Consider the following 13,810-nt stretch of genomic DNA (forward strand, 5'->3'; position numbering starts at 1 on the left):
ATGTGGTTTCTGTGAGAGAAATAAGGATGGTAAATATACATACACAGTTAAGAACTGTATAACTATACTTATAAGTTACATTTGTATAATGTAACCGTAAACCAGAGCTTATTGTACCATATATAGGCGCTAAATGAAGCTGCATTAAAAGGAGCGGAGCTGCCGCTGCTAACAAGCGGTGTCCGGTTATAAAAGTGTGTGCGGCGCTTTAACGTTAGCACTGCAGTGCGCTCTGTATAACAATTGTTAATATGCCGATCAGACCTGATACATATTTCCATCAACATACATTACAAGCAAATATTTTCTATAAACGAATAAACATTGTTGATAACAAAATAACTGAATGATTATTCAAATAGGTGAGCATTACGCTATTGTATGTTGACACAAAAATACTTCTGAGGTGACATCAACTGAATTACGCGATGACACACTCTGAAACACATCTACAATGACAATAACTATTATTACTCACGGAGTTATTAACGCACAGAAATACCACACAAGGAAAACAGACTTTTGAGGAATAAACAAGCCAGGAAAACTCCGTATAACTGTTACTGGACGCTGCTGAGATGAAAACTCTATGTGCATGCACCAGACAAGTCTGAACAGGTTGACGCGCACATGCGCGAGGCAGAGAATTTTGTACAGTGCCATCGAGTATTAAAACCGGTTAAAACGCGAAAAGCGAAGCTTGAATTTACGGGTATGTCCCTCTTTGGCTAATGTACTTTCAAGATGGAGGGGCAACATGGCGACCACCGTTAGATCCCATTACCTTATGTATTTTCAATGGCATATTATAAACTTACGAGAATACTTTATTACTTGAAAGAAGTAAATATACATTAATGAGCACATATATTTTTGAAAGAACTAAGTGTTTTTAGCTAAGAATAGACTAAAAAAGTTACACAGTGTAGCTTTAATTTGGAGTGGTGCATGTCAGGCTACGCATGCTACACACAGCCTGAGACGGCGTACACTAGACGCAAAGTATAAATTGGGCTTAACATGGCAGCGCCCATTGCATGGTATAGATCAACTAACATAATTATGAAGGTTTTTAAATGACAAAACACATTCACTTACACGTTTTTGAGAACCAGAATATCAGGTAGTTGATGACAGTCAACAAGCTTGTGAACATTTTTGAGAAAATAGGAAAATCTAAATAAAAGCGATCCATCTGTCATACAGCACTATTGTGCCAGCTGTCATGTGACCAGCATGACGCATTGGCATGGAAATAATAAGGTGATGCGTTCTAAAATAACAGTCGCTTCAAAAAACTTCAAAAATTCAACAAAATAAAAGAATATTTTAAACTTGCGTGTGAAAGGGTTAAGATAATGCATAAGTTAATGTTGTCTAAATGTTTTTCAAAATACTTTCCACAGAAGAAAGAATTGTTGTGTGTGTGTGTGACTCTTTAAAAGCTTCACAAACCTGTCCAAGTTGTTTCCATTCAAATATCTTAATACAGAACTAAGATTGTCTTTGCTGTGTTTTCCTGTGTATTTTGCAGCTGGAGAATATGTGTGATATCCTGAGCCGTCAGGGTAGCGGTGTGCGGGGGAGAGCCGCGTTTGTGGTGTTTAGTTCAGCACTACTACAGAGTCTGCAGTCCATGACGGAGAGTCAACACCTCCACACAGCACAGAGCGTGTACAAACTACTGGAGCCGTTACTGATACAGGTCTACACAATCCAACCTGAACAGGTCAGAGCGCAAATGGAGAAACAAATGGCCTCAAACTACTATTTGCGATTAGGGGTTGCACAGACTACTTGACTTGCTGACTTTAAAGGGTTAGTTCACCCAAAAATGAAAATTCTGTCATTAATTACTTACCCTCATGTCGTTCGACACCCGTAAGACCTCCGTTCATCTTCGGAACACAAATGAAGATATTTTAGTTGAAATCTGATGGCTCTGAAAGGCCTCCATTGGCACAATGCACGGTTCATTCTCAAGACCCTTAAAAGGTACTAAAGACGTCGTTACAAAGTCCATCTCACTACAGTGGTCCTAAAATAACTATGAATCGGCCAGAATAGTTTTTGTGCACAAAAACCCTAAATAACGACTTATATAGTGATGACGATTTCAAAACACGGCATCATGAAGCTTCGAAGCGTTATGAATCATTGAGTCGAATCATGATTCGGATCACGTGTCAAACCGCCAAACTGCTGAAATTTGGCGATCCAAACTGCTGATTCGACTCACTGAAGGTATTTCGAGAAGGTATTCATCTGTACAGAGGGAAAATGAAGTGAAGGAGGCCTTCACAAGGGAGAGTTTAGTTGTTTATATCTCTGCTGACACTTCAGGGCTGTATTGTGGTCGTGTCTAGGCGCAGGTCCACCATCTGATCTGGATACGGCACACTACTGTAAACCTTGGGATAAACAGAGACTAATATTTGCGTAGATGCCGCCATTCTTATAAAGTAACGAGGACATCAGGTGTTATGGGAAGTGTTCCTGGTTCTGGCTGGCCTAGTTAATGCAGCCTAACAATCATTTAACTGATTTCAATTGATGTCAGCCATAGTTTTTTGAGATGATCGATATTAGACCAGCCTCTTGTTGTTATTGACACCCTCTACTTCCTGTGTTGACTGGTGCTGATAATTATAAATAAAATTGACCCATACAGTTACTATTATATTGTGCATTATATTTTGGATATATCTACACTGTTCTTTAGTTCAAATGAAACATAATTGTATTTATGCCCAATGTTAATTTTCTCATTTTTTTCTCTCTAATGTATGTTAGGCTTCTAATGAGGAGGTATATGAGTGTCTTCCAATCTTTGTGGTATTGAGTGAGTATCTGCAGAAAATGAGCTCTGGTCTCAATGCAGAGAGGGAACAAGGCCGCCTCATGCTGTCATTCTTGCGGCTTTTCATCGATGCACTTAAATGTCCGGATTCCACATTTAAAGGTAAAGAACTGCTTATTTAACTGTGAACTGTGACGTAATTGTAATAAATATTACACAAGTCTTCATTTGTGGCAACTTACATTTTTAAATTGCATCTAAATTGACACTGTACAATTGCGAAATCACTGGTTAAACTTAGTTTCCTCCCCTGAACCCATTGAATTTTTTGGGGGAGGTAATTGAGAATGAATGCGGAAAAGTTACATGAGACTATGCAATGCCTCCATCATGCTATGATTGGCTATTGTGCTGTTCATGTGATAAATCCAGCCTCTCGTTTTTGTGCACGTTTGGCATTCACAAATCGGTTTGAATAAAATAATGGTGTTAATGTGGTGTTTAATTAAAAAGTATGTAAACTCACACGCTTGATGAGAAATATGCTTCATTTTAATAAATAGAACAATAATTATTTTGTTTATGTAAAAAATTAAAAAATAGAATTGTTTTGGTGGTTGTTTTCTTGATAGTGTAAGTAATGTTTTATATATTTAACCTGAAAAATTTACATTAATTGTAATTGGAACATGAATTCACAATTTTAAACAAAAACATGAGGACTTTGCCTCATTTCAGAACACCAATGTACACCTCTGATCTGTATTCACTACCATTCAAAAGTATAGGTCAGAAATCATTCTAATATTCTGATTTCTTTTTGTCATCAATGTTAAACAGATGTGCTGCTCAATTTTTGCGGAAACTGTAATCCTTTTTTTCAGGGATCTTTGATGAAAAGGAAGTTCAAAAGAAATTTATTTTCTTTGTAACAGTCTGTAGGTTTTTGTCACTTCATCAATTTAATGCATATTTACTGAATAAAAGGATTTATTTTTTACAAAAAACAGTTGTCCAATAACAATGTCTAGAGAGCAGGGCATTTTTAAGAATAGAGGCATTTACTCTCATCAATTCACTACAAATATGTAAAATTTGATGTTCTAAAAACAATCAAATCTGGCCCAATTAATTTACCCGAACAATTTATCTGAAAAAGATCTGTTGCTAAAAATGGCATTTTTATATAACACAATTGTTAGTTAACAAAGTTGTGTTTTTCAGATGAGGCTTGGTGGAATCCAGAGAAAATGGACACTAATACCTGCTGTTACCTGCATCTTATGTGCCGTCTGTTTGACGTTGTGATATCAGGAGCCAGTCAAGGGCCCTTGGCTCCTGGCTTCAGGAGTCTAATGCAACCTCTGATACAGGTACTGTATTCTCCTCACAGTTGCTGTTTAACAGACAACTATATACTTACTCCTCTTTTCTTGATGGAATAACATGATGTTGAATTAGAATTTTACTGACATGTATGATGCACATTAATAGTTTGAATAAATATGCAGTTCTTGGACATGATTTCACTCTTGCCATGCTAGAAATATTCCAGAATTGTCATTGTTACAGTGAGGAAATGCTTGATTTGAATATTTAGTTTTTAAGTGCATTTTATTTAAAACAATGGCATTGGCTAGATGGCTAATTTCTCTCTGGGTTTGTCATTTTGCAGGTGCACCTGAATGAGCCGATAACAATGTTTAAGTTCCTCTCTCTCTTATGGGGCTACAACAGTAATTTGGGTGATCAGTTGGATTGTCGTGTTAGTGCCATACTGCAAACTCAGGCTCTTTATGTGGGAAAAGCTTTGCTTTGCAACCAGCCCATAAAAACCCTTAACTTACTGGCATCAGGTTCCTCATCAGGTTTGTCAATATGGTTTCTCTCACATCGGATTAGTTACATATATGTGTGTGTGTTTTTGTTTTTGACTGTTTGCACATTCACACAGGCCTTTCAGTTATTTAACCCCTTGCCTGTCACCCCCCATTTTGGCAAGTGGGGCATTTTGACATACCCTAAATAAAAGGGCTGCTCCTCGCAAGTCTTTCTGAATATACACATAAGTAACATATATCTAGAAAGCCACCGCTTAAGAGTTTACAATTCAAGACTCAGAATTACTCAGATTGTTATTAATATGGAGATATATAGGCTCAAACATTAAAACAAAAATAAAAAATATTGGTAACACTTTAGAATAATGGTCATTAGTTAACATTAACTAATAATGAACTGCACTTATAAAGCGTTTATTAATCTTTGTTAATGTTAATTTCAACATTTACTAATGCATTATTAAAATATTGTTAACATTAGTTAATGCACTGTGAACAGCTGTATTTATGTTAACTAACGTTAACATAGATGAACAAATTCAGTAACAAATGTTCTGCTCATGGTTAGTTCATGTTAGTTAATACATTAACTAATGTTAACTAATGACCATTATTCTAAAGTGTTACCAAAATATTAATAATATATTTTTAAATGTATGAAAATATTATGTGAATGTAGTATAACAACTTATAACCACATCTAAATTGAAGCCACAAGTGTGGTCATGCTTAATTTCAAATCTGAGGATGAAATATCTAAAATAATGCATTTTATGAAGCATATTGTAAGACTATGTCATGTGAGTTTTTAGTGAATGCTAAGATGAGATGCTATCATTGTTATTGTGATAGCATCTTATCTATAAATCACATACTTGCAGTCTACTAACTACTCTTTCAACTGCTTAAAGGAACACTCCACTTTTTTTGAAAATAGGTCCCCTAGAGTTAAATAGTTGAGTTTTACCGTTTTTGAATCCATTCAGCCGATCTTTGTATCTGGCGGTAGCACTTTTAGCATAGCTTAGCATACATCATTGATTCTAATCAGACCATTAGCATCTCATTCAAAAAATGACCAAAGACACTTTCAATATTTTTCCTATTTAAAACTTGACTCTTCTACAGTTACATCGTGTGCTAAGACAAACTAAAAATTAAAAGTTGCGATTTTCTACACCTATATGGCTAGGAACTACTTTCTCATTCCTGCGTAATAGTCGCGGATCTTCATGGCAGTACCATGGCTCCAAGAATGACCATCATTCTTTTTAATTACTCTAAGTGTTTTAGTAAAAATATTACATAGTAAATATCTTATTTGTATTACTATGTTATATTTGTGCTAAAAATGAGAATAATTAAATAAATCTAATTTGTTTTATTTATTTTTTTATAATTCTTTTTTCCAGGAATATGTTCTTACTTAGCCATGACTCATTTGTGTCTCACTGTGGTTGTGTTTTTGCAGTGGTGCCATCCTTGCTGGTGTGTCTGTGTTCAGGCGTGTGTGAAGTGCGTAGAGCTGCTATTGCTGTGCTCCACTCTCTCTCTGGGGTTGTTTCTTCCCCTTATTATTCTCTGGTGGAGAACCTTCTTAAAACATCAGAGGAGATCATAGCTGACCCCACATACCTCAACCAGGTCAGTCAAACCACAATACAGCATCACAGCTGTGGTATACGCAATTTGACATCTACATCATAGTTATGTTGTGTAAGTTCTGCAAGATGCCTAAATCAAAACTCTTTAAGAAATAACACTTCTGATGTTACCGTAGGCACTGTCCAAGATCTACGAGGAGGCAGTGTTACTGAAAGATAAGAATAAAAAGGCATCAATTGAGCAGCTCCTGCAGTGTGTGCAGTTACCTTGCTGCCCTGCCTACACCTCCAAAACACTGCTGCGAGCACTTCAGGATGTTCATGGAGAGGTACTGTCGCAAAACTATTCATTTTAATTTGCTTCTCCTCGAGTAGCGTGTTTGGTAATTTGGTTTATATGAAAGTGTTTTGTGCAGTCCATGCATTCAGTTTGTAAAATTGCCTAGTTTTCTTGTCGTTATTAAAGGAATAGTTCGCCCAAAAATGAAAATTGTCATCGTTTACTCACCATCGTTTACTCACCATCATGTCATTCCGAACTCGTATGGCTTGCTTTTCAAGAATTGGTGTCGTGATGACATGATTTTTATTTTTGGGTAAACTGTGTTTTTGCATATTGGAATTGTTCATGGTAGTATGAATCCGTTTAATTGTTATAACAGGGCTCTACGCTTAAATTAGTTAGGAGCACTGGTACTCATAATAATAAATAAAAAAGTAGGAACACATGCAAAAATGTAAGAGCCCCTTCTGATCATGGACAGCCTAATATTGCCCCGTAAAGGAAAGGCATTTTTTTTACTCTTCTAAAGGTTTTTTTTTTCTTCTAACCTTATGAAAAATAACTTATGTAAAATACATACATTTAAATGTATACATTTGTTTATTTTTATTTTTTTTACCTATAGAGTGGTGCTACATCCTTCATATCTCTGAAGAGACTTTAGTTTTATCATATTAATAAAAGACAGATACGCTGTACCGATTCTTTCCGAAAAAAAGCAAACTCAGTGCAGTGGGCGGAGCTGAAGAATCACGAGCGCACACACACAATACATCATGGCATTATCCCTGGATAACTTTCCATTCAGAGGTGGAATGAATGCATTTACACTGCAAAAAAATTGTTATTCAAATTCAACCCAAGCGCTCTTTGGTGATGTGGATGATTACGTTACTGTTTATCATCTGTCCATCATCTTCTAAAGCCCGCCCTGACAATTTCATTGGTCCAAACAGCTTCTGTTCAGGCATGGTTACTCCACAACGGATCACGTCCAAGTCCTGTGGAGGTGTGCAGTGGGCGGAGCTGAAGAATCACGAGCACACACACACACACACACACACACAATACATCATGGCATTATCCCTGGATAACTTTCCATTTAGAGGTGGAATGAATGCATTTACACTGCAAAAAAATTATGTTATGAAATTTAGATGTGCTTAAATATTTCTTCGCAGTTGTACATACTAATTTTCAGTCGCAAATATGGCTAAAATGGTCGCACTGTAGAGCCCTGGATAAATATTTCTGGTAACGTGTTGAGTCGCCATAGGTTGTCCAATTTAAAATCTGTGTCCTGAAGCAAAACCAGTCGAGAACCAATGTAGTAGAGTTACTAGGCCTGTAGGCTTCTGTTTTTTTAAGTAATCATTGCATGGCATGCTTATCTTTTATAATAATGCCCTTTTTCCAGCCCATTTTGGCCATTTTACTGCCTGCTGTGGAGCGATTTCTCGAGCAGTGTGCTCCAGATTCATGCACCTTCCTGCCAGATGAGGCCCTTCTACTGCAGCTCCTGCTGGGCAAGTTCAATGAGACATCTGCGCCTTTACTGGTCAAAGACCCTCGATGCCTGGAAGTCTTCATTAGAGCACTGAACACCTCAGCCAAGCCGTACCCTACTATGCCTAGTTTCCAGATCATTGCCCTCGAGCAGGTTGGTAGAAGTTTAGATAAACTTTTGTATTTTTTTTTAGAAGTAAGTAACTGTGCATCACACATCAACCATTACAGTCCTTTAAAACAAAATCTGTAACTTCCCTAATGTGATTTAATAATAAAGTGAAGGCGACTTAATTTTATACAGCAGGAATTGATTAGATCATTTAATGTTGGCGGTGTATGCAAGCATGTTGCCAGACTTGAATGTCGGTGTGCTTATTTTGTCTTACAGTTTTTCTCGATTGCTAAGACACATTTCTTGAAAGCTGCTCTCCTTTTCTCCAAACTGTGAACACAAAACCCAATTTTCAAGCTACATTCACAAAACCTCAGACTCTTCTTTCAAAACCAAACTTTCACCTCAAAACAGTTCAATCTGTGCTCAAAACTGAACTATGTTGTCAAATCGTGCCCCGCGTCAATCAAAATTAAAAACACTACTGAACAGTCACTAAACACTACGTAGAAAAATAGAAAACACAATGCTCAGGACATGAAGCTGGAGAAATAAATGTTTATTGTTCACTGTAGGCTAAATGCATGTTGCAAAACAAAAAAAAACCTGTTCATTTAGCACTTGTACAAAAAGACAAAACAGAAATCTTATGCATTTGCCACTTGTGTACAGTAAGCCCATGTGAAAATAAAGTACAAAAATATACATGGAATACTTGGCCTACGAACAGTTAGACCAACCCTCCAATACAATACTACAGTATATTGGTACAGTGATGTACTGAAACATATATTTACTTACAGTATACTGTGGTACAGTATATAGTATGTCATACAATAATTGCTGTCAACATTTACATATTGTACTATAATGTCAAAAAAAGGTAATTACCTGTTCTCTTCTCTAAATCTTCGGATTATGGTGGACACAGTGAATCTACTGATGTTTGGTTGTACCCTTTGTCCAGCCTCCCTCATGCTCATACCATGGACAAGAACATGGTCAATTACAGTAGCTCTGATTTCATCAGGAATTACTGTTCTTTGTCTTCGCTGATCACCTCGACCACCTTGACCTCCTCTCACACGAACTCTTCCTCTCAGATTTCTATCCATTGTAGGGCATCTCAAACCAGTGCTCTCTCTGCTCTTACTGTATATGTTCCCTCACATCATTAGCCACAAGTGTGATCAATTTTGAGTTGTTGTGTTCAAGTGGTGACATCTGTGCTTTAATTGTGTTTGACTTTTGTCACCTGTGCTCACCATTTTGCAGCACGGGTGCATCACAATGAAAATGTGTTGGCAAGTTGTGTCTAAACAGGTGAAAAGTGCTTATGGTTTTGCCAAAAGAGTGATTGATTCAATCAGTGGGTTCAGGCAACTGAGCATTTGGTTCAGACAATAGGGTTTAGTGTTTTAGCAATTGAGAAAAACTGTAATAGCTATTTGGCTGCTGAATAATGTTATCTAATAGCCCATGCAGCCTAACACGTCCACTCAAAAAGTCCTTTCAGAGTTTGAGCATTTTAATATATGTTGGTGAAAGATTACCAAATCTTGTTGTTGTTTTTGGAATAATATGTACTGATGAATCTTGCACAGTGGTTTTTATGAAAATAATGTCACAGTGCAAAATATTATGATCCTAAAAACTTAGGGGTTAACCTTTTAGAGGGTTAGTTCACCCAAAAATCTAAATTCTTTTATTATTTACTTGCCTTCATGTCGTTCCAAATCCGAAAAGCTAATTATATTTTTAACGAAATCTGAGAGACTTCTGTAGCTCAATTGAAAGCCCAAAACGTTAAGGCTTCAAAAAGTTAATAAACGGATAGTAAATGCAATCCGAATGATTTGAGCAGTTTAAAGCTACACTGTGTGATATTTTCTCCCATCTAGCGGTGAAAAGGTAAATGACCATCCAGTGAATATTAGTTTCTGTTCTTCTCAATTCCGATTTCATTTTAACTCCTACGGTGGCGATTTAGTCCAAGATTAACATGGCTTCCAGTTCAGCCTCGTCCACATTCGACACGGTGCCATCGAGTGTTAAAACGCGAAAGGCGAAGCTTGAATTTACGGGTATGTCCCTCTTTTGCTAATGTACTTTCAAGATGGAGGGGCAACATGGCGACCTGCATTCGAACCCCTCACCCGTATGTATTTTCAATGGCATATTATAAACTTACGAGAATACTTTATTACTTGAAATAAGTAACTATACATTAATGAGCACATATATTTTTGAAAGAACTAAGTGTTTTTAGCTAAGAATAAACTAAAAAAGTTACACAGTGTAGCTTTAAGCTAAGTCTTCTGAAGAGACATGATTTCTTTTTTAAGGTGAACAGAATTATGGTTTTATTCACATGTAAATAATGCTCAATACATGCATAGAGCACATCACATATGTTAAACGAAAACTCAACTTGTATGATGAGTGATATGGGTCTCAGTTTAATTTTTGGATGGACAGACACTTCAGCTTGGAGATGGTCCATTTCACATAGACTGCTCATTTCAGTTTTGCTATTACATACTGCATCAATACTAAATGTCATTTAGCATAGAATTGTCACTGTAATGTGAAGATAATAAAACATTATTTCACCGGATTGGACACAGATCATTCTCTATGCTTCGTTTTGTTTGTAAGTTAATTTAATTTTTCCTCAGATCACCAAGCCATTCTTCGCTGCTCTTGAAGATGAAAAGATTCAACAGAAAATTCTTTCAATTGTATTCGATTTGCTGGAGGGGAACAAAAACCCTGCCTGTGCCCTATCTATTAACAGCATCTTTAAAACGGTATGGAAAACATTCATGTTCATTTTCTTTTTTCCAAAAATGTATTTTTAAATTATATCTGCTTTTCATTTGGGGCAATAACAATAAACCTGTTGAATGTTTTGCTGTGTCCCTGTTTCTAGATTGCTGTGGATGCTGAGCTAGTGGCCAATGAGCTTATACCTGTAGATAAACAAAGAGTTACTGCTACAGTTCAACAAACACGCAGGAGTAAAATACAAATGAGGTGCGTAGTTGTCCTTATGTAATAGACACCAAACTCCAGGGGCCTGTTCTTCGTACGTCGCTAACTCAGTTAGCTGGATTTGATTGTTGACAATTTAACATGATCTCGGATTGTTTGGTTCTTCGAAGCTCATCCTGGACTTGCTGTCATAGCAACAGGTCCGTAAGCTTAAACCTGCTCATGAGCAGGCTTATTTCATGTAAACAGGATTAGATTGCATCTTGAGGTGATACTTAAAATCTGTCCCAGCCACTGCTACTTTATTACAAGAGTTCATTACTGAACCAGGGGCAATAATAATAATTTTAAATAATAATAATAATATAAAAATGTTATATTGTATATGTATATGAGAATGTATATAATATTTTAATGTTGTATTTAATAATATAGACACAGCCACTTGATTGAGCGATTTATTTGTGATGGAATAATTACTTTATAATTTTATTGGAGGTTTACACACATGTTGTACAGTTACTCTGAGCCGTGCATTAATTTAAGTGATCACAGATATTATGGGAGTGGCTTGATGCAGCGCAAGAGATGCAGATCATTTGATCTTGACCCTTAAGAAACTTTAATACTGTCACGTTACAAATCTGCTCCAAATTGAATTAAAAATGTAATTACAACATTGAAATAAAAATGTAAAGGGTGTACTAATACTGTATAAAATCGTGAATATAAATAATTGGTAATCATGTTAAAAAAAAACAAAAAACATTTATCATTTATCTATAATAACTTTTATGTTAGTTTGGTGGTTTGGCTGTTTCCTTATAAAGGTCCAGAAATTCGTGGGGTTTTTATTGTATAATTTGTCAAGTTTTTTGCCAGGTGGCTTTTTTAATTATATAATGTCATTACGTCGCTGTCTTGACGCCAGCCAATCGCTGCATTGCTGATCGTGGTTTCGGGTATCGATGCATCTGCCCTCTTCAGGGAACACAAGAACGCGCAGTGATCTTAGATCATTTAATCCAGATATTTAAATCCAATCCACAAATTCGTTTGAAGAACCAAATTAGCCAGAGATCAGTTATCACGATTAAAAGATCTGGGATCTGTCAAATCATCTCAGATGTAATAAGCAACGTACGAAGAACGGGCCCCAGTTCTGGAAAATGTGAAGATTTAAATTGCAATTTGTTTCCCAGAAAAACACAAGACTCATCTGGGGCAGTGCCGGAGGAGGGTGTTGTCTCTTGGCCAAGGGTTACCCTGATTTTAGAGCTGCTGCAACACAAGAAAAAGCTGAAGAGAGCCCAGTATCTTGTGCCTGCCCTGTTTAATCTGCTCTCCAGGTGTGTTAAGACAATCTACTCAACTACTAAATTCTCGAATTTGAAAATGCTCTGGTCCAGTCAAATCAAGACTTTTCTGAACATTCACTGAAAGATGTCGCACAAAAGATTGTGAAAGCTGTTTTCATTGTGTGCTACAGGTGTCTGGAGCCTGCAGCAGCTGAACAGGAGAATATGGAGTACACAAAACAACTCATCCTCAGCTGCCTGCTGAATGTCTGTCAAAAACTGTCGCCTGATGGAGGTTCTATCAGCAAAGGTACATGACATGCCTATAAAACATTAGAAGTTTCTAGCCTTATCTGGATGGTAATATTTTACATGAGGGCGTGAGATAATTTTGCTGACATTTCTGAGTTTTTTTGAGTGTGGAGTCAGGCAACTTTTTTTGGACATTTTGCATTTGTGTGTTTGTAGATGTTCTGGAGGAAGATAAATGTAACGTGGAGCTGGTAGTGCAGTGTGTCAGGTTGTCAAACATGCCCCAAACTCACCATCATGCACTTCTTCTGCTCGGTGCTTTGGCGGGTATCTTCCCTGTAAGTACAGTCATGAAACACTCACATACATACATTCAAATGCAGTGATAACCGTCTTTCTCTCTAATTTCAGGAGAAGGTTCTTCACAACATCATGCCCATCTTCACGTTCATGGGTGCCAACATCATGCGACTAGATGATACTTACAGCTTCCAGGTCATCAACAAGACTGTTCAGGCAGTTATCCCTGCTCTTATAAAGGTTTGTTAAAAAATTGTTTTGTATACCGTTTGATATATTCAAGGCGTTTGAATGTCTGATTTGCATAAGAGTGTTAATGATTTGCACAAACCTCAAAACTTTAGGATTGAACTTCAGCATGTAACTAATATTTAGGGTTGAGTTCTATGTATTCTCTATGACAGGGGTCGGGAACCTTTTTTGACCAAAGAGCCATTTTTTCCATGTTGAGCTCGCGCACAGCATCCTGTCAGTAGAATTCAGTTCTCGATCGTGACTTATCGCACCTTTTTAATATTTATTTTCGATATAAAGCACATCCTGCTCTTTTCTTTCTCATTCATTCATGTTTCGTTATTAATAACTTTACACAGTATCGTCAACTGAAATCTGAACAGATTTTCATAAATACGACACATGCGAATGTACCAGCAGTGAAATGTTTTGAAATGTCTCTTTGCACAGCAAAGCACCAGTTTCAATAAAAGGATATATTAAAGTTTATATAGCCTACTTTTACGTTTTCGCTTCTGTTCTAAAAATGGTTTTCACCATGTAGCGAATTAGCTCAGAAATATTAATAATTATTCATAACTCA

At 36.7% G+C, this 13,810-nt stretch overlaps 1 protein-coding gene across 1 annotated transcript in view; it reads left to right on the plus strand.

Moving 5' to 3' along the window:
• Positions 1-13,810, plus strand: part of heatr1 (HEAT repeat containing 1) — a 56,058-nt gene that overhangs the window by 16,556 nt on the left and 25,692 nt on the right. Inside the window, exons 17-29 of the mRNA XM_079801273.1 lie at positions 1,535-1,729; positions 2,794-2,962; positions 4,025-4,173; positions 4,476-4,668; positions 6,113-6,285; positions 6,422-6,574; positions 7,946-8,188; positions 10,828-10,959; positions 11,082-11,185; positions 12,346-12,492; positions 12,633-12,751; positions 12,910-13,031; positions 13,105-13,233. Of these exons, the coding sequence (XP_079657399.1) occupies positions 1,535-1,729; positions 2,794-2,962; positions 4,025-4,173; positions 4,476-4,668; positions 6,113-6,285; positions 6,422-6,574; positions 7,946-8,188; positions 10,828-10,959; positions 11,082-11,185; positions 12,346-12,492; positions 12,633-12,751; positions 12,910-13,031; positions 13,105-13,233 (2,028 nt within the window). The remainder of the gene's footprint in view (positions 1-1,534; positions 1,730-2,793; positions 2,963-4,024; positions 4,174-4,475; positions 4,669-6,112; positions 6,286-6,421; positions 6,575-7,945; positions 8,189-10,827; positions 10,960-11,081; positions 11,186-12,345; positions 12,493-12,632; positions 12,752-12,909; positions 13,032-13,104; positions 13,234-13,810) is intronic.

Source organism: Gobio gobio (genome assembly GCF_949357685.1).
Source record: "Gobio gobio genome assembly, chromosome: 20".
NCBI lineage: Eukaryota > Metazoa > Chordata > Actinopteri > Cypriniformes > Gobionidae > Gobio > Gobio gobio.